Raw genomic sequence first — 26,816 nt, 5'->3', positions numbered from 1 at the left:
TCGAATCTTTGGAGGGTTTTTTTATATTACTTTAATTGTATATGCCTAAGTAGTCTCTTTATTAAATACTTTTTAGAACAGACCAGAACTAATATATGAGTGAAATTTTATACCTGGGTGAGAAAGACAAAACTATGGAGAAATACCAGGCTCTTTCTTTCTTTCTCTTTCCTTTTTTCTCCCTTCCTTTCCTTTTTTTTTTTTTTTTTTTGATGGCACATTGCTGAGCTTTCTGCCCATAAACCCCCATTCTCAGGGCCTCCTACTCAAATCAGGACTCAAACTTGGGTCCCTAAGGGTAAGTTCTTCCCCATCCTAGCCTGGCCACCTGACATCAAGTTTGTATGCCTGCCTTTGGGTCTGTCACGCGAGTGTGTGCTCCTCGGTTCTTGGTCTCATCACAGCAAAAATTTGGAGTGACGGGTCCATGAGACCTTTTCCTTGCATAGCCCTTGTAAAAGACTAACAGTAATTTTGCTACCTTTCGGGCTCAGGAAATTTTGGCTTGGATTTTCCCTTTGTATTTTGTTTTGTTTTACTACCAGGGGAGGAAAAAAATCCTACCACACTTTGAGAAGTGGTTGAGAAGGTAGTGAGAGAAAGGGTATACGCTGGGGGATTTCTCGACACTGCACTGAGGGCTTTCCTCCCTTGGAACTACAATGGCTAGAGTTTTCAAAGACCAGAGTTCCCCCAAATGTTCTGATTTTTCTGAGCTCTGAATAACTGAAGCCACGTGTCTTGTCTCTCAGTCCGTTTCCCAATAATAGGCTTGGCTAGCAAGCAGAAACTGAAACAGAAACCAATACTGTGCTTTGCACTCAGTCTCCACGACAGCCGGGAAGGTCCCACACTTAAGAACCGTAACTCGCTGAGACCTGTCTGCATCAGGTGTTTATCAGACACCACCCTGCTAGTGGGAGCCTGCAGCCTGGGAATGGGGAGGCCTGGGGTTCAGCCAAGAGTTCTCAGATTTTAGTCTCTCTGAAACTAAGTGCTCACCAGGGAGACAAAGGCCAAACCAGCTGTCCTGCAACCTCAGTGTTAAGTATCAGAATCACCTAGGATGTGATTTAAAAAGTAGATGACTGGGCCTCAGCTCAGAGGGCGTCTTCATTCATGGAAACTAAGATGAGACTTCTTGTTCTTTAGTCGCTCAGTCGTGTCCGACTGTTTGCGACCCCATGCACTGTAGCCCGCCAGGCTTCTCTGTCCATGGGATTTCCCAGGTAAAATTGCTAGAGTGGTCTGCCGTTTCCTTCTCCAGAGGATCTTCCCGACCTGGGGATCAAACCCGAGTCTTCTGCATTGGCAGGTGGGTTCTTTGCCACTGAGCCTCCATGCTTTGGGATATTTACACATGTAAATTGTTAAAGCAAAACTATTAACATTCAGAGGCTCGCTAAAGAATGGTAAGGCAGACCTTATTCAAGGGAACTACTACAGTGGGTTTTTGTAGTAGGGGAAAGAAATTGAAACAAAACAAGGGAAAGAGGAAATTATTGCCAAGAACCAGAGTGGGGGATGGGGATCAGCGGATAGACAGAGTAAGAGGACAGGGTATTCTTTTCTGAGTTAACCTAACAGGATTCTTACTGAAGGCAGGCTACAGCGATGTTACCTTGGGGGTAACTTTCCATATAGAAAGTAGGGAATTCTGACTAAACCGGCTTAGTGAGATTCTTACTAAAATCTGGACTCTACAAAGACAGGAACAGAAGCTGATATCCAGGCCTAATAGAGCAGAGGGGCTCAGAGGAGCCAGACTAAAGCTTGGTCAAGGAGGGAATCCTTGTCCATACATGTATTAGCACATGAACTCACAGCCAGATGAAGAAGGCAGAGTCCAAGTGCTATTAGGTGTTACGTATCAGGTCAAATAGTCCACTGTTTTCACCACTAGAATTCAGAGCCCCAAAGGGAATCACCCTGATGTTGTCTGTGTGCCGAGGCCTCCCCCAGGGTGTGGCAGTCAAGAGTCTACACTCAGAGCCCTCAGGACAATGTGGGAATCCCATCTGGTCTTCGCCTCCCCGCGGCCTTCCGGAAGTCACTTTGCTCAGCCTCAGCTGAGTAATAACAGTACCTACCTTCTCAGTGTGTTGTTAGGGCTGAACAAGCTTTGTGCGAATTGCTGCCAGTTCTCAGAAGTGAGCCTTCCACGGGTGTGCAGGGGAGAAGGAAAGAAACATGGGCTCAGGGCTGGAGACCTAAGGCAAAGAGCAGGCCACCAGGCCTTGCCATGTGCTCTGGTCTCTTGGAGGACTGTCTTGGCCTGAGGGTAACTTTCTGTAGCTCCAGGTTCTCTTGGTAGCTTTTGTTGAGCTCCGTCTCTGCCTTTTCACCCCAATTCCTGATTTGAGTGGGAAGCTGACATCTAGATATGGGGTCTGTTTGCTCTCTAGTCAAGCTCTGGGTTAGGAGGATTGGCCATTCTGGGCTACGTGGAGAGCACAGAAAATAAGAAAGTCAGACCATCAGAAGGGGAGCTGGAGGTCGGAAGGAGAGACAGGGCCAGCTTCTAGCCTTGTGGGAGCCACTTAATATCTGCTTATATTTAACCAGAGAGACAGACAGTGTGTGCATTCTCAGTTGTGTCCAACTCTTTGCGACCCCATGGACTATAGCCCACCAGGTTCCACTGTCCATGGGATTTCCCAAGCAAGAATACTATTGTGGGCTGCCATGCCCTCTTTCAGGGGATCTTCCCAACCCAGAGGTCAAACCCAAGACTCCTGTGGCTCCTGCATTGGCAGGTGGATTCTTTACCACTGAGCTACCTGGGAAGCCAGCCTAACAACAAAAGAACTTAACGTCTTTTAACTGTATGTGATTCAGAATGTATTTTTACATAGTTACGACCTGTATGTAAGCCCCATTCCCTGTCACTTAACATTTTTAATATAAATATTGGGTTGGCCAAAATTCATTCAAGTTTTTCCATACAATGTTGTAGGGGAACCCAAACGAACTTTTTGGCCAACCCAGTATTGTCATGAATTACCACTGTTCGTGTTTTTAAATGGGGTTTATCATTACGGATATTGCCTAGAGAGAATTCCCCCTCAGCATTTCCCTCAGCATTTTGTTCTGATTTCACTCTTACTCTATTATAAATATTATAGTTATGAACATTTCTGTGCACGTGATCCTTGCTTCCTCTTTAGATATGTGGGGTGTGCATTTCCCTAAGTTGAACGGCCAGGCCAACCTATGTCAGTTACTTGGGGTTTTTTTTGTTTTTGTTTTTGAAGTAGAGTTGATTCACAATGTTGCATTTGTTTCTGGTATACAGCAAAGTGACTCAGTTACACATGTATGTGTGTGTGTGTGTGTGTGTGTCTGTGTGTGTGTATTTTTTTCAGATCCTTTTCAATTAGAGATTATTACAAGATATTGAATATAGTTCCCTGTGCTATACAGTAAATCCTTGTTGTTTATTTTATACATATGTATATGTGTGTGTGTGTGTGTATATATATATATATATATACATATATATATATATAGTAGGGTTGTTCTGTTAATCCCAAACTACTGACTTATCCCTCTCTCCCCCTTTCCCCTTTGGTAGCCATAAGTTTGTTTTCTATGTCTGTGAGTCTGTTTCTGTTTTGTAAATAAGTTTATCTGTATTATTTTTTAGATTGCCCATACAAATGATGTCATATATTTGTCTTTCTCTCACTTAGCATGATAACCTTTAGGTCTATCCATGTTTCTGCAAATGGCAGTGTTTCATTCTTTTTTATGGTTGCATAATATTCCATTGCATATATACACCACATCTTCTTTACCTATTTATCTGTCAGTGGACACTTAAGTTGCTTCCACATCTTGGTTTTTGTAAATAATGTTGCTGTGAACACTGGGGCACATGTGTCTTTTTGCATTACAGTTTTCGTCTTTTCTGGATATATACCTGGGGGTGGGATTGCTAGATCATATGGTGGCTCTATTTTTAGTTTTTTAAGGAACCTCCATACTGTTCTCCATAGTCGCTGCACCAATTTACATTCCCACCAACAGGGTAGGAGGGTTCTCTTTTCTCCACACCCTCTCCAGCATATATTATTTTTGATAGACTTTTCGATGCTAGTCATTCTGACTAGTGTCAGGTGATGCCTTATTGTAGTTTTTATTTGCATTCTCTAATAATTAGTGATGTTGAGCATCTCTTCATGTTCCTGTTGTCTTCTCTGAAGGAATTTCTGTCTAGGTCTTCTGCCCTTCATCAGTTGTTTTCTATTCAACTAGCTTATTCTTCAGGAAGCTGGTTCTGAATCAACTGGCAAATGTACTAGTTTCATTCCAGGTCCATAAACATAGGATTGTATTATTTTCTCCAGCCGTGTTGGCTTGTTTAAAAGGTTTGCAGTGGTGCCTCAAAGTGGTTTTTTATTAGTATTTTTAACTGCTGAGGATTTTCCCCTCTATTTTTAATTTTCCCAAGTCTTTTCACACACAGGTGACATTCTGTTTACTTGATAGGACATCTAATTTCACTAAGGTGAAAGGCAATCACTGCAGTGTACAGATTGGGGCCACCAGCATGTTTAATGGCTTGGATATCTGTGTACAAAAAGCAAATTTGTAGTGTCTACTGAAGTTGCAAAGAACAGCGTATTCGGGGCTGTCAGGTGGAGAAGCTTGCTCAGGAGGATGTTTTGGTTGTTTTCAAGTGGTACTAGATGAGAAGATAATACCCGTACTGTCAGACCTGGGTTTGTACTATCTAGTTGAAAATTAAAAAACTTAAGTTTTCTTTTCATGGTCAATTTTTTTCTGTTTATTAAATGTGTCATCAAAGATAAAATTCTATACACCATGATTATAATATTTATATATCAAAAGGCCAGTATCCCTTTTGGCACTGCAGGGCTGGAAATTGACGTTTATGTGTGAGCTTTTGTCTGAGCAGAATTCTAGGGGCCATATCAGAAAAGCAGTGTCCACCTGAGCACAGGAATCACTTGCTGTGTGGAGACAAGGCACAGACTTGGGGGACTCAGGCTGTAGGCTTTGCTTTTTGGGTTAAGATGGGAAATTCTGAATTTTGGTCCTGCCTCTGCCATTTAACAATAGTGACCCCAGGCAAGTTAATTGATCACTTTTCCTCATCCCCCAAATGGGAGTGACGTCTGCCTTGGAAAGAGCAACAAGATAGCAAGTGGGGGTGCAAACACTCCAGAAATGGGTGCGCAGTGGGTATTCTGTGTGTATAAAGACCCTCTTTCCTCCCATCCGTCTGTTGCACTTTTTAAATATTTTTTAATGTGGATAATTTTTTAAAGTCTTTATTGAATTTGTTAGAGCACTGTTCCTGTTTTGTGTTTTGGTTTTTGGCCGCCTGTCATGTGGGATCTTAGTTCCCTGACTAGGGATGAACTTGCACCCTTTGCATTGGAAGGTGAAGTCCCAACCACTGGACTACCAGGGAAGTCCCTGTTGTACTTTTTTAAAAAACAATGACCTGGATGGGGGTAGTGAGTCCATCTCTTGCATGGCAGCCCTGCAACCATTTGAAACCAGCCATCCCGTCCTCAGATCCCAGGACTCTCATCTCCCTTTAGCCCCAGGGTCGGCCCTCCAGGTTCCCAGGGCTCTGAGTGTCCTGGGATGTTCATCTTAGAACAAACCTCGGGGCCCTAGATCACCAGTTCCATAGATGCAGTTGTTTCCATGTAGAGCCCCCAGGGGAAATCACCATCCTTATATTAGGGATTTTTCTAGTAACCCCAACAGTGTTAACTTTTTGGCAGCTATTTCATGCTGACATAGCTTAAACCTCACTTTTTAATCCATGCTGTTGCTCAACCACATCTTCCTCATCCCAGATTGGGGAAGATTTTTTTTCTCCACATGAAGAACTTCCCATTTAGCCCATTTCACTGACTGCATTCTGTTCCCCTTGGTATGTCTTCCCTCTCATGCAGATGTCAGGGCCAGAGCCACAATCTCCCCTAATCCTGTGCTGATCTTGGTGCTTCTTGTCTGACAACCACAAACTCCTTAAAGCCAAGTGCAGCAGTATGAACAAGGGCCAATTCGAACAGCCATCAGCTCTCAGGTTAACACAGACGTTTGATCAGTTGCTGGGGAAACTATTTGACCAGTTGTGAATTCACTTGTCATCTGGCCTCCTCATTCACTTCTGAGGAAAATGGGGAAGAGCTCAAAACCCCCAATGGAGCATGGATTCATCATGGTGCCGAATTTCCCAGCCCAACAACCAACACTTAAGTGTGCACAAAAAGAGAAATGGGATTTGCTGGAGCTGAAAGCTGGGAGAGATGGAAAAGGCTGAGACTGGGACTCATAGTGGAGAAGTTGGAGAATTTAGTTGATGGTTAATGAGGACAGGGTGTGGCTTTGAAAACTACAACTTGTAGGAAACCGAAGAGAAACAAAAGTTCCTTGCAAGAAGGAGTGAATCTTAACATTCTGTGCTTCTGGGTCTTTCCTGGTGGTCCAGTGGCTAAGACTCCATGCTCCTGGTGCAGGGGGCCAGGGTTTGATCCCTGGTCAGGGAGCTAAATCCCACATGCCCCAACTAAGGGTTCTCCTGCCCCAACCAAAGTTCCCACGTGCTGCAGTGAAGGTCGAAGATCCTGCCTGCCACAACTAAAACCTGGAGCAGACACATAAATATAATAATTATACATTTTTTAAAAATTCTGTGCTTCCATACACCTTATAGTTTGTTGCTATCTTGCAGTACTGTCTGGCTATACCACTGCCAAGGACAGGTGACATCCAGGGTCTGAGGTGGGCTTGAGACAAGTGCTCTAGTCTCTGCCCCCATCCTACTCCCAGGTCTCTCCCTGATAAAGCCCTGCAGTGCTGGAACCAGCGTGAGACACCCTTCTCTCCCCGAGTCTGCTGTCAGTGAGGTCACACTGGTAGCTTGAAATCAGGGATGCCAGAAGCATTTACACCAGAGAAATCAGCAAACACAGCAATTGAGCCATCTTTCCTCTGGATTGCTGGTTGTGAAACTCATTTGCATGCTCAGTCACTTGAGTGGTGTCCAGCTTTTTGCAACCCTATGGACTGTAGCCCGCCAGGCTCCTCTGTCCAGGGGATTTCCCAGGCAAGAATACTGGAGTGGGTTGCCATTCCCATCTCCAGGAGCTCTTCCTAACCCAGAGATGGAAGCTGCATCTACTGCATTGGCAGGTGGATTCTCTACCACAGAGCGACCCGGGAAGCCGTTGTGAAGCTCACACAAAGGATTATCTGAGCCTCTCCTCCTGCCTCCCATCTCTCGCCTGTGCTTCATTGTATGGCCCAAATTCTACTTTCTAAATGAAAATCTGCCTCTCCATGGGGTGGTATGTTGCCACCACCTCCTCTCATTTCCCAACAGCCCTTCAGCACCCTCCTGGCCAGCCTGTATTACGTCACATGATTTCCTGATCTTACTGTGCCCTCTTTTCCTGAGACCCCAGGGGCCCAGAGGCAAGCCCTCTTCTGTGATCCTCTGACACCTAGGGGAGACCCCATTAGATCCTGTATCACGTTGTGGCTGCTTTGCTTAATCCTTTTCCTTTTTACTGGATGAGTCTCTGCTGGATGGGGACCCTCCTCCCTCTTCTGTTTATCTTCTTATCTCTGGATTCCGGCATGCCTCCTGAAACATAGCAAGGCAGAGAGGGAGAGAGAAAAGAGGGGGGAAGGAAGGGGAAGGAGGGGAAGGGAAAAAGAAGAAAAAGAAGGCAGGAAAACAGGAAGGGAGGGAGGGGGAGAAAAACCAGCCAGCCCAAATCACTCATAAACTGGCCAGTTAGAAGCAAGGGGAGGGGGATTTCATGAAGGGTTGGGGAAACAGGGGTGCCCAGAAGTCACCAGGAGGTAAAAAGGCTCTGCCCAGCTGTAGGGCTCAGAGCCCTTGAACTAGTGAGAGAACAGAGGTTCTGTGAACAAGAAACGGCAGGTGCTGCACCTCAGCCAGCCCCCTCCCGCCCCCTGAGAGCCAGCCCCAGCCAGGTGACCTCTGGTCACAAAGTGCTGGCAAAAGAATGATCCAGAGTGGGTAAGGCGTGCGGAGGTGGCAGGCTGAAAACGCGACAGAGTCTCAGTAGAGGTTTTTTGAATGACATTGAATTAGAGCTGGCATTAATCACAACCTTCCTGGGTCCTTCCTTTGCAAGGTAGTGGGGAGGGATGCTTGGAGAGGAGGGGAAGGGATTAAACAAGTGATGGATTGGGCTTCCCCAGGGCAAGCAGAATGCCACCACCCAGTAGGAACTGGGGTTTGAACGGGCTTGGGCTGGGGAGGGGCACTGCGTGGAGCCAGTAGGACCCGGCTTCCCAGAAACACAGGCCTGGCTCCCCAAGACTGCAAGGTCATTGCCAATTCGTTAAGTGGCTTCTCAGCAGGCCTCTGCAGAGGAAAGGCATGTGTTCCCCATTCTGTTGATGTGGAAACGGCAAGAGGAAGTGACTCAGAGACAGAGTGGAAATAAAGTGCGTGTCTCATGACATTCTGGTCCTCTGCTAGCCTTTCAACTGTGTCCTGGGGGGCCTCCTTCCACGCACAGAACAGACAGTGGCGCTAAGTGTGAGCAGAAGGTTGGAGGTGGAGGTGATCTTTTCAGGTGCCAAGGTAGATGGAGCGGGTGGGCACTGGCATTGGAGATAGGAAGGGTTGTCCCTACCCCCTGAGCCTTGACTTACTGGCTCTGTTTAATCTTTTATAAGTGGACACTGGTATCAGGTTTCTGGTTCTTTCTTCTGCCAAGTCACAGGCATTTTAAGAAATACACATGCCAGGGAGTCTATCTAAGTAATCTCTGATTTTTCAGAAAATTCTCTAGGGTAGGTAATGTTAGCCTCCCATCCCAAGAAAGGAAACTGAGATCTAGAGAGGTATCCTTGTGCAGATCACACAGGGGTAAGCAGCAGAGACTGAAAGCCGCCACACTGCCTCGCTCTGAGACCCCTCGTGAGTAACGCCCCAGACTTGTGCCCCGAGGGCAAGAGTTTTAAACCAGGCTCACATGAGTCATGTGTCTGCTCCCTTCTCGATTCTGTGCCATCTTCCTGACTAATGGTGCCCTATCTCTGCTCCCTGAGATCCAGGGCAGAACTTCCAGTCCTCAAGACTTTGCCTTTGACCCTTGGAACTCCCAGTGTCACCTCAAGTCTGGTTGCCCAAGAGGTCCAGCTTCAATGTCAGTTGCCAAAGGCTATTACTGTCATCTCATAAATTAATGAACATTGGAAAACCAACCCCCCCCCCAAAAAAGGTAGAAAGACAAAGAATGAAAGACTGCCCCTGTGCCTCAAATGGAATACATTGAGCTTTATGATGGATTCTCTATAGTGTCCTTATTTTTCTCATTTTGCCAAGGACACAGCAAAATATCACCACAGGCCATCACCCACCTGGCAGCTGCTGTTTGGGAACTCTCCCGTCCCAGCCTGACGTCTCAAGGCACAAGGGCTGGCTGGTGGCAGAGCCGGACACTTGGTTGGCAGGACGTGATACCACGGGCACTCTAATCTTTGGCAACCTGGCGGCCTTAATTCTCTGCCCTTACCAGTTGTGTGATCTGAACAAAGTCACCTCAGTGGACATCTCTAACATTACCTATCCTGCAGACTCTTTCTAGAGAATGAAAGATTGCTTACACAAGCTCCCTAACACACAGTATGTATTCAGTAAGATGTAACATTACCCTGCAACATCTTCAAAAACAAGAGTATGTTTTTCTAACAGAAACAGACTCACAGACTTAGAGAATGAACTCGTGTTTGCCAGGGAAGAGGTTGGGAGGAAGGGATAGTTAGGGAGTTTGGGATGGATGTATACACCCTGCTACATTTAAAATAGATAGCCAGCAAGGACCTACTGTATAGCATAGGAACCTCTTCTCTATGTTGTGTGGCAGCCTGAATGGGAGGCAGGTTGGGGAGAGAATGGATACATATATATGTATGGCTGAGTCCTTTTACTCTCCACCTGAAACTATCACAACATGGTTGATCAGCTATGGTAGTTTAGTTGCTAAGTCATGTCTGACTCTTTTGGACCCCATAGACTACAGCACATCAGGCTTCCCTGTCCTTCACCATCTGCTGGAATTTGCTCAAACTCCTGTCCATTGAGTTGGTGATGGTATCTAGCCATCTCACAGCTATACTCCAATATAAAATAAAAAGTTAAAAATAAATAAATAAATTTCCTAATTTCCCCCTGCCCCCTTCAGGCAGGTGAATGTCTTGTGTTCAGGAAGAGGGTCCTTTATTTTTTCCTGGAGTCTCCAGGGACTCAGAGACTGTTCACTTCAGTGCCCTTGGCAGGTCTTGTCCAAGACGTTCTTAGAGCCAATCAAAACTTTTCCTGTTTTAATTTGAGCCCATTTCCTTGTGTTTGTTATTCTTTGGCTCTGACTTGGGCAGATCTGGGGGTTGGGAGGCAGCCCGGAGCCCACACTGGCTCACTGCCAGGGTTCTCCCCAGGGTGGTGGGATGGTCTTTGCTCTGCCAGTGCTCACAGGGTCTGGGGCTGGCCGGGACGCAGGGAGAAGGGGTCGCCAGGCTGCGGTCCAGATCTGGACTGGAGGGCAGGGGTTTTGACTCACACATGGAGAGCCAGAGGATTTTGTGATCATCAAAATCCAGAGGCAAGCTGTCAATGAGAGATTCACGTTAGCAGGCAAAGTCTGGAGGAACAGGCACATTGTGTTGTCAGGAAGCATGAGCTGGAGTCAGTGGGTTATTCTCCTGTCTTCCACACTGCGTCCACTGCCGTACCTCGGTAGGTTGAAATCAGCCGCGGGGGGCTGGGAAAGAAGACCATGCATGAGGCTGAGGGCTGTTTTCTCTAAGACCGCAAAGGCAGGTAACTGAGGCTTTGATTATAGACCACCTTTCAGTTACTCACTTCAGAGACTTCAGGAGGGACCCCTTTGGCAGTTCACTGCATATCTGTACTGACAGCTGGTGGTTTCAGATGCCCTTGAGGGAGTTGCCATGTGTCATCAGAGATGTGGTGACCACCTTTCTGGACTGAGGCCTTTTGCCCAGACTCTTAAGTCCCTCCAGGACCTATCATGACCACATCCTAGCTTGGGAAGGGGTTGACACTCTCTAAGCCAGGAGGGTTCAAGACTCTTCACAGACTGGGATGTTCCATGCTGGGCTGACACTTTTTTCTTCTTACATGGAGTTTGTGCCAATGTCAGTGGTATCAAGGTACAGAGATTTCCCATCTACCCCCTGCCCTCAAACATGCATAGTCACCCTGGTTACCAACATCCCCCACCAGAATGGTACATTCATTACATTCTGGTGTGTGGTGTATGTTCAATCACTCAGTCATGTCCAACTCTTTGCAACCCCATGGACTGTAGCCAGCCAGGCTCCTCTGTCCATGGAATTTTCCCATCAAGAATACTGGAATGGGTTACCATTTCCTTCTCCAGGGGATCTTCCCGACCCAGGGATCAAACCTGTGTCTCCTGCTTGGCAGGCAGATTATTTACCACTGAGACACCTGGGAAGCCCAGGTCCTTATTAGTTATCTATTTTATATGTAGTAGTGTGTATATGTCAGTACAAGTCCAATTTATCCCTCCCCTCCCCTTACTCTCTGGCAACCAGAAATTTGTTCTCTACATCTGTGACTCTATTTCTGTTTCATGAATAAGTTCACTTGTCACTCCATCCTTCAGTCCCCAACTCCTAGTCTAGGAATGTCCCCCTAAAATCACAGTCTCTTGTTAGAAGGGAGAGATTTCTCTGTAGGAATGGGTTTCGAAGAGAACTAAACTTAGCCTAGAACAGAAGTTCCCAACCTAGCCTGAATGTTAGAAACATCCTTGGAAACAAAAATACCAATGCCAGGCCTCCCCCAGGCCACCTCACTGACAATCTCTGGGCATGGGTCTGGATTTAGACACTCTTAACAGCTTCCCAGGGGATATTAATGCAGAACCAAGATTGGCATCTCCAGTCTGGTGTCAGGCTTCCTTTGCTCCCTTTGAGTATTCCTGCTTTAGACCAGTGATAGTAGACCCTACAGAGCTGTGGTTGGATCAAGAAGCCAGGGCCAGTGTTGGCTGAGATTCGGGGTGAACTGAAGATTCCTAGGGTGCTTATAGTCCATGTAGATGTCAACCAAACTGTCATCAGAACTAGGCTGGGTCTTCTGGGGGCCCAGTCACACCCCCTAACCCCCTCGACACCCCTGCCCCAGCAGAAAGACCTCTCAGATTGGGATGCCAGGGCGCCATCTGATATGGTAACAGACGCTCTGGGAGATGACTTTCAGTGGGACCAAGGCTGCCAGCCCTGAAACCCAGGCTGGCAGCTGCAGGTGGGTGCGGGCAAAGCCATCAGCCCCCAGCTGGCCACTACCTGGACCCTTTCCTGGCTTCCCCACCCCACTGCCCTCCAGGGTACCCATTTTCTACTTCTGTTTCTTCCCGGCTTCTCTTCCCTTGTCCCTGTTTCTCTCCTGCTATTTTCTACTGTCTTGCTCTTCGCTTTTTCTGCTCAGCTGTGCCTTGGAATCATGCTGGGGCCGCCTCCTCTCACAGCTGCATTTGCAAAGTATGGGCCCCTTGCCTAGGAGCCAGTGTGGGAGGAGGAAAGTGATGGGGAGAAGGGGCCTCTTGCAGAGAGCACCCGCCTGCACGCACCAGGTCCTCTGGCTGGTACCTGGATGTTCATTCAGACTGCTCCTTTGTGCTTCCACTTCCCCATCCTCCAAGCCGGATGCCTTTAAGGGGCGTCTTCAAGAGTAGGAGGATGTGTGCTTTCTGGGTGCTGCCCCTGGGGGGTGAGGCAGGTGGGCCCACGCCCATCATTTCAGGGCCATCCCTCTGCTGTCTCCGCAGGACTGCGATGTGCTGGTCCTAGCTGCCGTCAGAGAGGATGTCCGGGGTGTCTGAGACCCTGAGCCGAGTGAAGGTGGGCACATTACGTCGGCCTGAAGGCCCCCCAGAGCCCATGGTGGTGGTGCCGGTAGACGTGGAAAAGGAAGACGTGAGGATCCTCAAGGTCTGCTTCTATAGCAACAGCTTCAACCCTGGGAAGAACTTCAAACTGGTTAAATGCACTGTGCAGACCGAGATCCGGGTGAGTGTGGCAGGCGCCACCTGCTCCATCCGTTTGTCCGTCTCTCCCTCACTCTTCCTGGGTAGCTGAGCATCCCTCCTTCAGCCTGACAGCTCTCCTGTATCCACTCCCTGGATGGCGGGGAGGGGCGGGCACCAGAGGGATGCTCTCCGCCTGCAGCTCTGGGCTTCCTCTCCAAGGCTCTGCAGCTCTGGGGGCGGGAGCAGAGTGTGTAGCCTTCCTTCAAACCCTAGGTCATTTGCTCAAGCTTTGATTTATCTTATTTCAACTTGTTCCTTATTTATGACATTTGAGGCTCTGCAAGGGATATATGTGTTCCCTCCGGCATCAAAGAGTTCACACTCTAATGGAATTGGAATACACAAGTGATTGCATTGAACACAGAACAAGAGTGATTTTCCCAGACATGCCCTGGATGCTTAGAAAAGGGAGGCTTTTAGAGGATGGTAATAAACTAGAGATGCCCTTGACCAGGTGCCTGGTTGCCAGGCCCTTTCTGAGGCTGTACTTCAACTGGTTCATTCTCATCCAGCGTCACAGAATCTGTTTTGCAAATCTAAGTAGCCACAGTCACCAGGGCACCTTGACACCAGGAAGCCAATTAACCTTAACCAAATGTATGAGAGCTTGTCATCAGAAGCAGAGCCACAATACAGTGATTAATTTTAAATACAACATTTACTGAACAATTTCTATATACATGGGGCTTCCCTGGTGGCTCAGATGGTAAAGAATCCACTTGCAATGCAGGAGACCCAGGTTCAATCCCCAGGTCAGGAAGATCCCCTGGAGAAGGACATGGCAACCGACTCTAGTATTCTTGCCTGGAGAATCCCATGGACAGAGGAGCCTGGCAGGCTACAGTCCATGGGGTCACAAAGAGTCGGACATAACTAAGCAACTAACACTTTTCTTTCTTTCCTATATACATGCCTGAATCAATCCCTCTACATTATCTGGTTGAACCTGTGAGGTAGATACAGCAAGGATATCACTTTCCACTGCTCAGAGTATTCCTTTTTGATGATGTGAAAGTAAGCCAAAGCCAAACTGATTCTCCAGAGCTGGCTTTGCTGGGTTTGTCATTTGAACAAAGGAAGCAGGAGGATCTTGGGAACATTCATCAGATCTGAGAGAGCTGGATAAACCATCTCTAGTCCTGTAATCACCAACCCTGCCATGTCCCGGAAGTCAGCATTTCCCAGACTCGGCAAGCGTCTCTTCCAGTCGACCCTGGCAGCAGCCTCTCCACGTCTGTGCATTTGGCTGCCTTCTGTCTATAACAGCATATGCTGTGCTTCAACACACCGAGCCGAATGTAATTGATTAGGTCGCTGTCTTGGCCTATTGTCACAATTGATTCTGGGTTGGTTCTTACCTCTGTTTCCTATAACTGATCTGATGAGGGCCTTATCTGCATCTTATGGTTCCAGATATGTGTGTACAATTGTGTCCCAGGAGTAAGTCCTAGGCACTTTCCTCCAAAAGGATGTTTTCAGATCTCCTTAACTCTCTACTTCTTGAGCCTTCCTTTGGGTATATCATCTTTGCAGATAGCTGATGCCATCTACAATGGGGTTTACTAGTTTAATTTCAGAAGGCAACCCAATTTCCATGTTTGGAGCACCTCCTTGCCCTTTGGGGCTGGAACCCAAAGCATGTGGTTAGACTAATCAGATTAGGATGTGTTCTGTGGTGTGCATACATGCTAAGTTGCTCAGTCATGTCCAACTCTTTTCAACCCCATGTACTGTAGCCCATGATCCTATGTCCATGGGATTTCCCAGGCAGCAATACTTGTGTGGATAGCCATCCGCTTCTCTAGGGTACCTCCCCAACCCAGGGATTGAACCCAGAGTTCCTGCATTGCAGACAGACTCTTTACCATCTGAGCCTCCAGGGAAGCCCGTGTTCTGTGGAGGTATGGTGAAAAGGGACCCGAAAGGATTGGTGGATTGGAAGAGGCAGTACTGAAGAGGGCTTTCTAAGAGGAGGACACAGCAAGAACAAAGACAGGGAGGCTGCTGAACAGTGGGTAGTTGGGTTTGGCTGGGGCATGGGTTATATTTAGAAAAGTATCTAGAGTCAAGATCAAAAAGGAAATTTAATAGCGGATAAGGGAGGGCCTAGAATATCAAGCTGAGGAATCTGGGCTCAGACAGGCACTAGAGACACATAGCTTTCAAGCAAGAGAGAGGCTTTCCTGGAGCCATCTTATGTTTTGCTGGGTGCTTAAGGGGGAAAAACACAATAGCCTACAGAAAGGGCAAGAAGACCCGAGCTTGGAAAGAATGGCTCAAGGACTTCCCAGGCTATCCAGTGATGAAGACTTCACCTTCCAATGAAGAGGGTGCAGGTTCAACCCCTAGTCAAGGAGCTAAGATCCCACATGCCTCGTGGCCGAAAAACCAAAACACAAAACAGAAGCACTGTTGTAACACATTCATTAAAGACTTTTAAAATGATCCACATCAATAAATCTTAAGAAAAAATGAAGAATGGCTAGTACTTGAAGTATTATCTGGAGAAGTATGAAAACAGAGGTGGAGAAAGAACAAAGAAAGAAGTGATAGCCTCCTAGGAGTTTATGTCCCAGCCTTCTGATTTTTCCTGTTTCACATCTGTCCTAGAGGCACCATGTCACCTGCTCATTGAAAACAGCCTTGGTTTTAAAATCATCTAGACCTTGAGCTTGATACCACTCTACCCTTACTGGTTGTATGTCCTTAGACCCAACACTTTGCCAACCTGGCTCAGTCCCCTCACCTTGGGATTATGCCTGCCTGTAGCCTCATTGTTAAGGATCAGAAATTATAGATGAGAAGCATCCAGAATATAGCAGGAGCTCAGTCCTTGGAAGTTATTGACTGTGTGGATATTGTCTTTACCCTGCTCAAGAATCTCCATGTGTTTCCAATCGCCCATAGAATAAAATTAAAATCATCCTTTAGTGTTTATCCATTTATCTGTCATATCTTTAAGTAAAGAAAGATGATCAGATTTGTATTTTGAAACAGTTTGTAGTGTCCTGCAAGGTGTTAGTAAGTGCATTCTGGAGAAGGTTTTTTTGTGGTCAAAGGAGTTTGGAGTTGCTTGGTTACATTTCTGAACCAATTCCTTTGTGACAGGACTTCTTAGAATCTTTAATATGCTGTTCTGCATGATGGGTTCTAATAAAGAGCCACAGTAGTGATGTTCTGTTAAGTCAGTCATTTCTTATTTGCCTAAGAAACCCTTTCTTGTATAAGTTAGACAACCAGTTCTCTAAGAAATCATTTAGGGATCTGTTTTCCCTCAACTCCGACCAAAGTACAAAAAGTGTAGGAGAGAGGAAAGGCTGGTGAAAGGCAGAGGAATTAGAAAGCCATGGCTGTAGTGTATGGTGGGATATGATGAACTAAGGGAGTGGCATAGGTTACAAAGACAAGCCAACAGATCCAAGTGCATCTAAACAGGCAGAGTCAATAGAACTTGATGATTAACTTGATGTAGGGAGAGAGAGAAAGAAAGGAAACAAGGATGACTCAAGCTTTTGCTTGAGCAACTGAATGGGCGTTGGTACCATTCACTGAGATACCAGCAGAGAAAGGAAGGACGTTCTGAGATTTCAGCTTTATGAATGTTCTGTTTGGCATCTTTCTGAAACACCCTCATAGAGGAGCATGGACTTGGAGCTGAGGAGGGAGAAAGGCCGTAGAGATGAGGATTTGGGAGTCGTTATGCAGTGGATATCACATGAATAGGTAGGATCACCCATGGAGAATGAGAAGAGCAAAAGAAATGTTCTAAGTAGGAAACCTTGGGCAATCAACTTCTAAGGGGCTGATAAAGAGGGGCAAGTGAAGGAAAAAAGAAGAATCATCCAGAGGAAGATGAAAAGAACCAAGAAAGCAGGAAGGAGAGACAAAGGCAGAAGAAACTTTGAAGAAAGAGTGGTTAGCTGTGTCAGATTCTCAGAAAGGTCAAGTCAGATAAGGCTAAAAATAGACTCATTGACTTCACCAGCAGGTGCTATAATGCTCTTTTTCTGATCAGTTTCAATGAAAAGATGGGGGAAGAAGCTGTTGTGCAGTCAGTTGGAGAGCAGAGACAGTGAATGTTACCATTCCAGAGAGGCTTTGCTCATGTAAGGAAGGAAAGAGGAAAGGGCAAGAGGAACAGTGTTGCTAGCAAAGGAAAGAGCTTTTGCTAAGATCCTCAAGTGACCAATACACCTGTTAGTTTTAAGGCTAAAGGATTTCCAAGGTTGACTAGTTAAACCATGTTAACAGTTTTGGATTTTACCCCGTCTTCCATGGAGAGCTACTGATATAGTTTAAATATGTGAGTGACATGAGATTGTGTTTTTAAAAGATCACTTGGGTTACACAGTGGAAAATAGATTAGAGAGGGCAAGAACGGGTGTGAGAAGATGTTGGGGACTATTGTGATGATCCAGATAAGCAATGATGGTAGTTTAGATTAAGACTGTAGCCTTGGAGGTGATGGTTGTGATCATGATGGTGATGGTAACTTGATAGGGTTGATGGTGCTTGTGGTGGTGATAATGGTGCCAGTGGTAATGATGGTGATGATGCAATGATGACATTTATGGTGATGGTGATGACAGTGATGATGGTGGCAGTAGTAGTGATGATGACGGCGGTGGTGATGGTGAGGATCGATGATGATGATGATAATGTTGATGGTATTGATGGTAGTGGTGATGACGGTGTTATGGTGATGATGGTGGCGATGACGATGGTGTTATGGTGATGATGGTGGAGATGATGATAATGTTGATGGTATTGATGGTGGTGGTAATGATGATGGTATTATGATGATGGTAGTGATGGTGATGATGGTGGTACTGCTTATGGTGGTGGTGATGATAATAGCAACTAGCACTTTTGAAAGTGCATCATAAGCATTATCTCATCAACTTCTCGGAAGAAACCTATGAAGTATATACTACTATTATCTCCATTCTCTGTATACAGAAATAAGGTTCAGAAGTTTAAGCAAATTGCTAATAAGTGGTGGAACCTGTTTTCAAACCCAGGAAATCCACTTCCAGAGCCTGCACTCTTAATCACCATGGCCTGTGGAGAGAAGTGATTGTAACCCAGAAAATTTAAGAGATGAACATGAAAGGTTTTGCTAATGAACCAGAGATGCAGGAACAAAGAAGGTGTCAAGAACAGCCGCCCTAGTTCAGGTGGTCAGGGTCCCACTCGCTAAGGTGAAAGACACTTGAAGAGAAACTGGTTGGAGACTGGGGAGATCACAGAACCAGTTGTGGACTGTTGAGTGCAATTGGGATGCTCTGACATTTTCATGTTATGTTATATATGTGAAAATGTTGAGTAGACTGTTTGATACATAATTCTGGAGGAAACACTGGGCTGAAGATAGACACTTGGATCTCGTCAGCCTCTGGGTGGTGGATAAAGCCATGAATGTGGGTAAAATCATCAATGAAGAAGTCCTGAATATTTTCATCATCCATTCCACAAGGATGTGTTGAGGGTCCCCATGTACCTGGCACCATGCCAATTACGGCCTGGAAGTAAAACCAAACCCCCAAAGACAAAAATAATCCCTGCTTTCAATGGGCTTTCAGGCTAAGGACCCACCATAATGAATGACATTGACCCCCACTGATGAATGGACCTTTACAAATGGAGACAAGTGCTCTGACAGGAAGACAGAAATTCTGTGAGAGTACAGAGTACAAGAGAGCTCGGTCTAAACATCAAGGAACTATTTCATGGCCTGTTTGTAGATGCTGTGTTCCAGTCATGTAGATCCAGACCAGTTTCCCTGCCCAAGAATCTCCTGGACTGGCCCCTCCCACCCTCTGCTTCCAGTATTTCTTTCCCCAGCTGGGCTTCATCCTCTGATGGATTATTCTCCTTGCAGCTCTGTATCTTCTTTCACCATCTTCTCTGCATCAAAGTACTGCCAGTCCTTTCAAGCTTGCCAAGCACTTGTCCTTCCACCAGAACACTCCAGAAATTCTGACCTCCAAATAGTGGAGGTGTCAGAATTGTGTCTGATGGAATAGAAGCCATGGGGAACGGCCCTGGCACAGTCCACTTGGCAACACATTTCCAAAACATAGTTACTCCATGTGTACTTGCTGGTCTCATGCTTTCCCCTTTTTTCTCAGCCTCTTTCTACATAAATACAATTGCCTTGAGATGTTTTCTCTAGGTTGTTAAAAGCTTTGTAAATAAGCCCCGGCCCCTGTGTTTAGGACCCAACAGAAATTAGACAGGTGTTGGAGAGAGTGGAGCAACGTGCTGAATGAGAAATGGAGTTTTCTCCTCTTGATTTCCTGTTTCCCTTTTGTTTGATATTCATAGGAAATTGTGTGTGGGGGGAGCTCTGGAGCAAGTGGAGGCTTCTATCATCATATATTTTTCTAACATGCTAATTTGCTTGTCTGGGAAAGAGGTTAAGATAACACTTTGCAAACAACCAGCTGAGTGCCACCCAGACGTGCCCACACAGGGTGTCTCTCTTTGACTCTTAATCCTCTCCTTTCTCTCTCTCTCTCCCATCTCCCTCTCCCTCCTCTTTTCTCCTTCTCCTCTCTTTCTTTAGGCTAGGTTGACCATATGTCCCGGTTGTATGGGAGAGTCCTTTTTTCCTTGCATTGTCCAGGGATGAATATGAACAGTACCCCTGCCAATCTCGAGAGCATCATGATTCAAAGGATAAAACACCTATGGCTAAGTGCCGTTCTCACTCCTTTCTACATAACACACTGATTGGCTGGTTCGTGGTGTTTTCTCTCCCCTGCTGACACCAGCTGACCCACACCCCGCGTGGACCCATCTCTCTCCGTCAATGGACCATCTGTGTCTCACACAGGAGGGCCTTAAGCAGAAAATGAGGCACTTGTCTGTGACACGCTGTGGTTCCAAGGATGTCAGCAGAGCCCTCACATTAAAACCCTCTCCCTCAGCCAGCCTCTGTTGTGCTGAGAAGCCATGATCAAGATCTGTCCTTGGGACTTCCCTAGGGGTCCAATGGTTAAGAGTCTGTGCTTCCACTGCAGGAGGCGCGGGTTCTCTCTCTGGTCGGGGAACTAAGATCCTGCATGACGTGTACAAAAGAAGACAGACAAACAAACAAAAAGATCCATCCTTATTTAGTCCCGAAGCATCACCCTACTTAGAATCCACATCAACATCCCCGGGAGGGTCAGAGACAGAGCCATCCTGTGTCCTTTCCTGGCTGGTCCAGTTCTGTCCCCTCCCTGCTACCGCTGGGATTCCAGGCTGCGGGGTGGTCAGTAGAGTCCACTCACCTGGTGTGTGACGAGGGCATAGTCCAGTCCCAAAGGCAGCCTGCTGTATGCCTGCTTGGACTCATTGCCCTCCCTGTAGATTCGGTGGTCTTACAGTACATCCCAGAATATTCCCAGAGAGGCAGATCTCAGACGCTGCCACCCAGTGTCCTGCCCTATCTTGTCAGACATTCATCCCAGTTACTCTTGAGTTTAAACCTATCACTTAACCAGACACAGGGTATTATGGCTTGAACATGTGCCCCCTCCCCCGCAGGTGGTAAAGAACCCACCCTGCCAATGCAGGAGACGTGGGTTTGATCCCTGGGTTGGGAAGATCCCCTGGAGAAGGGAATGGCAATCCACTCGTCTTCTTGCCTGGAGAATCTCCATGGACAGAGGAGCCTGGTGGGCTACAGTCCACGGTGGTCACAAAGAGTCAGACATGACTGAGTGACTGAGCAGGCACGCCCCCTCCAAAATCCGTGTGTTGAAGTCCTGACTCCCAGAGCAGTGGTATTATTACGAGCTGGGCTTCAAGTTGTGACCTTTGAGCTCCCATGAGGTCTTAGTGTCCTGAGGAGAAGGTGAAGAGACCAGAGCTGCTCTGTCCCCCACCGTGTGAGGACACAGCCAGAGAGTGGCTCTCTGCAAGCCAGGAAGCCAATGCCCACCAAGAGCTGGGTCTGCCAACACCTTGACCTTGGACTTCTCAGCCTCTCCAACTCTGAGGAGCACATGTTGGCATGTAAGCCACCCAGTCTGTGGTCCTGTGTTACAGTAGCCTCAGCAGACACAGGACCAGCAGCTCCTTGTGGGCAGAGGAGGATCTACAGGCCACAGTTCATGGGCTCAGGTTGTTTCCAGAGCAATCCAAGCTGCCCTTATCATGTGTCTCCGGGGGCAAAACCTTGAGGCTGAGGGGTAAGAGGAAAGGAATTCGTGTCCTGGGAAGCTGCTGTTGCTAAGAGAAAGGTTACCCTAAAGAGCCACACAAGACCAGCCCACCACGAATAAGACCAGTCGCTGGAAACCTGAGACAAGGGGTTCCGCCAGGAAACCACAGATCAACACCACAGAGACACAATGGGACAACAAGAGGTACATTCGTAAGGACCTCCTCCTTTCAGCACCCTCTCCCCATTTCCTGTGTGTGCTTGGCAGGCCAGCCCACCCGCCTCCGACGCCCACAGAGGTGAGCGCGAGGCAGCTGTGCAGACCTCTGGGCCCCTTTGTTCACTGCGCACCCAGATTCATGACGTCCACAAATTAGCAGTCAGGTGCTGGTGCTCACATTTCTATTTTTAAACGGCAGTCGCATCACTGAATGTCCTTGTTAGGTACAGGCTTTTAGCACATCCAAGTGAATGCTTTCAGAGTGATAAATCATGTTAACTTTTATTATTTTGCTCTTCAGGCACTTTTTAAAAATGATCCCTTAGGTGTGTGGAGAACTCAGAATTCATCCTGCTGTTGTTATTTGTTTCCTAGAGCTGCTGTTGTAAATTACCGTGTCCTTGTGGATTAAAACACAAAAGTGTTTTCTCGCATGGTTCCCAAGATTGGAAGTCCTGTATCAAGGCGTCCCAGGACTGGGCTCCCTCGAAGGCTCTAGGATGGAATCCTTCTTCCAGCTTCTGGCCGCTCCAGACTTCCTTGGCTTGTGGGCTTTTGGTTGCATCACTGCACTCTTTGCCTTCATCTTCACGTTCCATTCTCTTCTCTCTCTGTTTCACTCCTTTGTGTGTCTTTTATAAGGACACTAGTCATTGGATTTAAGAGCCACCCTCCACCCCAGATAATCCAGAATGATCTCATCTTGAGATCCTGAACTTGATGACATCAGCAGAGACCCTTTTCCCAAATGAAGTCATGATCACAGGTTCCAGGACACCCAGACTCATCTTCAGGGGGCCACCATTTAAGCCCTCAGTGGGATCACAATGGCAGATGCTGGTACCCTCGTCCAGGAGCCCATAGGCCTGTGTACATAGTACACAGGAGGGTGTGAGTACTTTACACACCTTTGCACATCCACACTGACACAAGGCTAAGTGTCAGAAAGTGACCACAGGCTAATGAAGGCCTACCACTTTGCCCTGCCTTCTCCTGGGACTCTCAGTTGCTGGCCAGCGGTGGGCTGTCCCCACCCCAGCCCGATTCCCATGACAGTCAGCCCGGGTGACACCATAGGCTGGTCCCCTGTCGCTCCACAGGTGACCTCATCCAGTCACAGAGCTTGAAATTCTGATTTTACCCAGTGGCGCCTAAATGTGTAACGCTGGCTCCAGCCTCCTCCCATGACCCCAGGCCATAGGTACACCTGCCTGCCCGCCATCTCCACTGGCTGCCCACCTCCGTGTGAAGAAACAGCTCGGAATCCTCTCCTGAAATTCAGCTTCTCCTCCAGTCTTTCCAGCTCCACCAACTGCAGCTCTGTTCTTTCACTGACCGTGTCTCCAGCTGTCAACCTCCGAGTCCTCCTTGAATTCTTTCTTTCTGTCACACTCTGCACTTCATGCATTAGGGGATCCTGTCTGCTCAACTATTAAAACATATCCAGACTCTGAGCACTTCCTCCTCATCACCTCCACTGCCTCTTCCCCAGTCCAGGCCGACAGCATCTCTTACCTAGAATAATGCATTCACCTCCTTACTGCCTCTGCCTGTATCCCCGTGTGCTCCATTCCACAGGTAGCAGACATGGTGAATTTTTCAAACACACGTCAGTTAGAGGGATATAGTTAAGGTATACCTTTGGTCATATCACTGCTCTGCTTTAAACTCTCTGGATGCCTACCTTCCTCACCCAGGGTAAAATCCAAAGTGCTTGCCTTGACCTGCAACAGGGCCTTCAGGCCAAATATGGCTGACTACCTGTTTTTGTTAACAAATTTGTGGGGTGGGGGGGAGCCTAACCACACTTGTTTGTATATTATTTCTGGTGCATTTGAGCTACAATAGCAGAAGTGAATCGTTGCAACAGAAACCATCTGGCCACAAAACCTGAAGTATTTGCTACCTGACCCCTTACAGAAAAAGTCTGCTGAGCTCTGGCCTGGCCTTCTGACCTTTTCTCATCATCTCCTCTGTGCCTTCCCCACTTCAGCCCCACTGGCCTCTTTACGGTTCCCCAAATGTGCCAAGCACACAGAACTTCATAAATGCTCCCCTTGGGGACTCTGTACATCTGGTCCGTTTGCCTGGAAGATCCTTCCCCCACAAGGCCATCCCTCTCTCCCTGACTTCCTTCAGAGATCCATTCAAGTGCCCCCTTATCAGAGAGAACTTTGCTGGCCACTCCACATAGAATGGCTCAGATGTCAAAGAATCTGCCTCCAATGGAGAAGATCAAACCCAGGTTTGATCCCTGGGTTGGGAAGATCCCCTGGCAAAGGAAATGGCAATCCACTCCAGTATTCTTGCCAGGGAAATCCCATGGACAGAGGAAACTGGCAGGCCACAATCCATGGGGTCGCAAAGAGTTGGACACAGCTGAGCACACGTGAACACACCACATAGAACAGCAGCCTCTCCTGACCAGCATTCTGGTGCCCTGCCTTCTTTGTTTGTCTTCCTGGTATTTATTAGGACCTATGATATTATTATGCTTATTTGTTTATTGTTAACCCTCCTCCCAACAGAAAACAAGCTCCATGAGAGAGCAAGCTTTTGTTTTCCCAGTTTGCTGAATTGAGTAGTTACTTAATGATGGATGGATGGATGGATGGATGGATGGATGAACTCCAGTTATAAAGTCAACAGAGACTGGCTGGAATTCCATGTCTCAACTCTAGATTCCAGCAAGGGAGAGAGAGTTTTGGACTGACCTGGTATGTACAGAGGGCAGTGTCTGGGGTCAGTGGCATTGAATGCCAAGAGATGCTGTGAATAGGACAGGCAGAGGGGTTCACATAACCACTACTACAGTCTTCCCAGATGAGGCAGACAAACTAAGTCACCAGCGAAATTGTAAGTATCCGTTTTCTAAGTCACATCCCAAATTCACTGCATTGAAATCTCAGGGGTGCTGGGACTGGTCACTGCCCCTAAGTACCCACTTCTGCCTGCAGGCTGCCCACCTAGCTCACGTGCCCTGGAGAAGGATTATCAACCATCACCCAGGTGGGGTGGAGCTCAGGCTACAGAGTCATGGTAAAGGATCTGAGAGCTCACAGGATACTCAGTCTTGGAGGGTCTGTGAAAAAGTGACAAGAGTAGGTGGCGTGGGGTGGGGTGTAGGTGGGTTTCATGGGGTTGCAGGTGGCGCCACTGTGCTCCCACTTCCTAATCTGAGCCCTAGAAAGGTTGTATGGTGCCTGCCTCTTGTCAGCCTCTAAACAGAGGTGGCTTCCTGGAAAGCCAGGACTGTGTCTCATTCACCATTGTCTCCCAGTGGCTATTTCGTGCCTGACAGAAAGCAGACACTCAGATGTCTGTAGAATAAATGGATGAATGAGTGCATAAGCTGAGCCTATAGACCACAAAGGAGACCAGGAATCTCCTACATCACTTGATGTAAAGACAAGGAGGAAGTTGACCTCAAGGAAGCTTGGCCTTCATAAATGATGAAGTGTAAGGAGAGTTAATAGAATTTTAGCTGGCTTAAAATAGAATTTCCTGTATACTCCTGGGCAAGTCACTTGACCTCCCAGGCTTGCAGTTTCTTCATTTAAAAACTGAATCAAATTAAATGATCTCTAAATTTACTTAAGACTCTAGAATTCCGGTCTAAGTTTTATGAGCTTGTTAATGTCTGAATGTTTGAGTATCTGTGGAGTTGTAGATTGTATTGCTGTGGTTGCATCAGTGAGGTTTGCTTTTACATATGAGCTTCCAGGATCCAGAAGGCAAAATAGTTGTTCAACTTAACTTTCATCAAGACCTGAGTGAGTTTGGCCATTGTTTTTCTCTGACCCTGTGACATTTGCTATCCAGTCAGCATTTTAATTTTAGAGTTATATTGCACAGGGAGTTTGTATATCTCTTAAGAGCTGATACTATAAGTTGGGGAGGAGGTCTCTACCAGGTAGCATGTGAGCCAAGCATGTAGGCAAAAGTTACCATTTGTCTCGAATTGGAAGCTGATGTCTGCTCTTATTATTTCACTGTGGATTTTTTTATGACTCATCTGCTAAATTAAGCCTAATATAATAGCCAAATTTAGACATTTATTTTCAAAGGTTTTTACAAGTATAATATGAATATATGAAAGACAAACATGAATGGAAAACTCTAAATCATTATCTCTCATGAATATAGAGGCAAAAACACTCAACAAAATATTAGAAAATTGAATCCAACGATATGTAGAATGGAATACACGTTTATTCAGTAATAGTCCTTGCTGTTGTTGTTGCTGTTTTTTAGTCGCTAAGTCATGTCTGACTCTTTTGTGACCCCATGGACTGTAGCCAGCAGGCTCACCTGTCCATGGGATTCTCCAGACAAGAATACTGGAGTGGGTTGCCATGTCCTTCTCCAAGGGATCTTCCTGACCCAGGTATCGAACCTGCATCTTCTGCTTGGCAGGCAAATTCTTTACCACTGAGCCACCAGGGTGTATACAGAGATATATGTATATGTACTACACCTCCCATTTATAATAGAAGTTGTTTCCAAAAGTGAGTACAAGCTCTTTATACAATTTTACAAACTAGCACATAAACTCTATGTGGTCCTCCCATCACTTTCATGGTCCTTTTCAAACTGTTTGGATTGGTGGCTTATGGCGGGGCTTTTGCTGTTTTTATAACTGCTACAGTGAGTTTCTTTGTATACAGAATATTTCTGGGGTTTGAGTCAGTTCATCAGTTTATGCTTTGGCTGCTGTAACAGCATGGCCACCATAACGACATGGCCACTGTAACAACATAACACAAGCCGCAGGGCTTAAACAACAGAGATTTGTTACTCCCAGTTCTGGAAGCTGGAGATCCCAGACCAGGGTGCCAGGAGGGCTGGGTTCTGGGGAGAGCCCTCCTCCTGGCTTGCAGACGGCCACTTGTTGCTGTCCTCACATGACAGAGAAAATGTCCATCACCCTTGTGTCTCTTCTTATAAGGGCACTAGTCTCCTACGTGAGGGTTCCAGTGTCACGACTTATTCACCTCTCAAAGGCTTCACTTCTAGATGCCATCCCATTGAGTATTAAGGCTTCAGAATATGCATTTGGGGGTACCAGCTGTCAGTCTGTAGCACATCTCCAGGCATAGAACTAAATCCAAGGTATAAGCACATTTCGGATTCTTGATGTTGCGTGGTGCTCACTCAGTCGTGTCCAACACTTTATGACCCCATGGACTGTAGCCCACCAGGCTCCTCTGTCCATGGGATTTCCCAGGCAAGAATACTGGAGTGGGTTGCTATTTCTCCCTCCCGGGGATTGTCCCGACCCAGGGATCGAATCTGCATCTCCTGCATTGGCAGGTGGATTCTTTACCGCTGAGTC

The 26,816-nt window shown here is 46.8% G+C and overlaps 1 protein-coding gene across 2 annotated transcripts in view; it reads left to right on the top strand.

Annotated features, from left to right (window-relative positions):
* The window catches only part of PTK2B (protein tyrosine kinase 2 beta), a 133,134-nt gene that overhangs the window by 56,553 nt on the left and 49,765 nt on the right, over positions 1-26,816 (top strand). For both annotated transcript variants that reach the window (XM_070459622.1, XM_070459621.1), the window contains exon 2: positions 12,849-13,089. In XM_070459622.1, the coding sequence (XP_070315723.1) occupies positions 12,886-13,089 (204 nt within the window). In that variant the 5' untranslated portion in view covers positions 12,849-12,885. The remainder of the gene's footprint in view (positions 1-12,848; positions 13,090-26,816) is intronic.

The sequence above is a fragment of the Odocoileus virginianus genome, chromosome 31, assembly GCF_023699985.2.
Source record: "Odocoileus virginianus isolate 20LAN1187 ecotype Illinois chromosome 31, Ovbor_1.2, whole genome shotgun sequence".
NCBI lineage: Eukaryota > Metazoa > Chordata > Mammalia > Artiodactyla > Cervidae > Odocoileus > Odocoileus virginianus.
The sequence above is the reverse complement of the archived record's forward strand: the minus strand, read 5'-3'. Positions and strand labels throughout refer to the sequence as shown.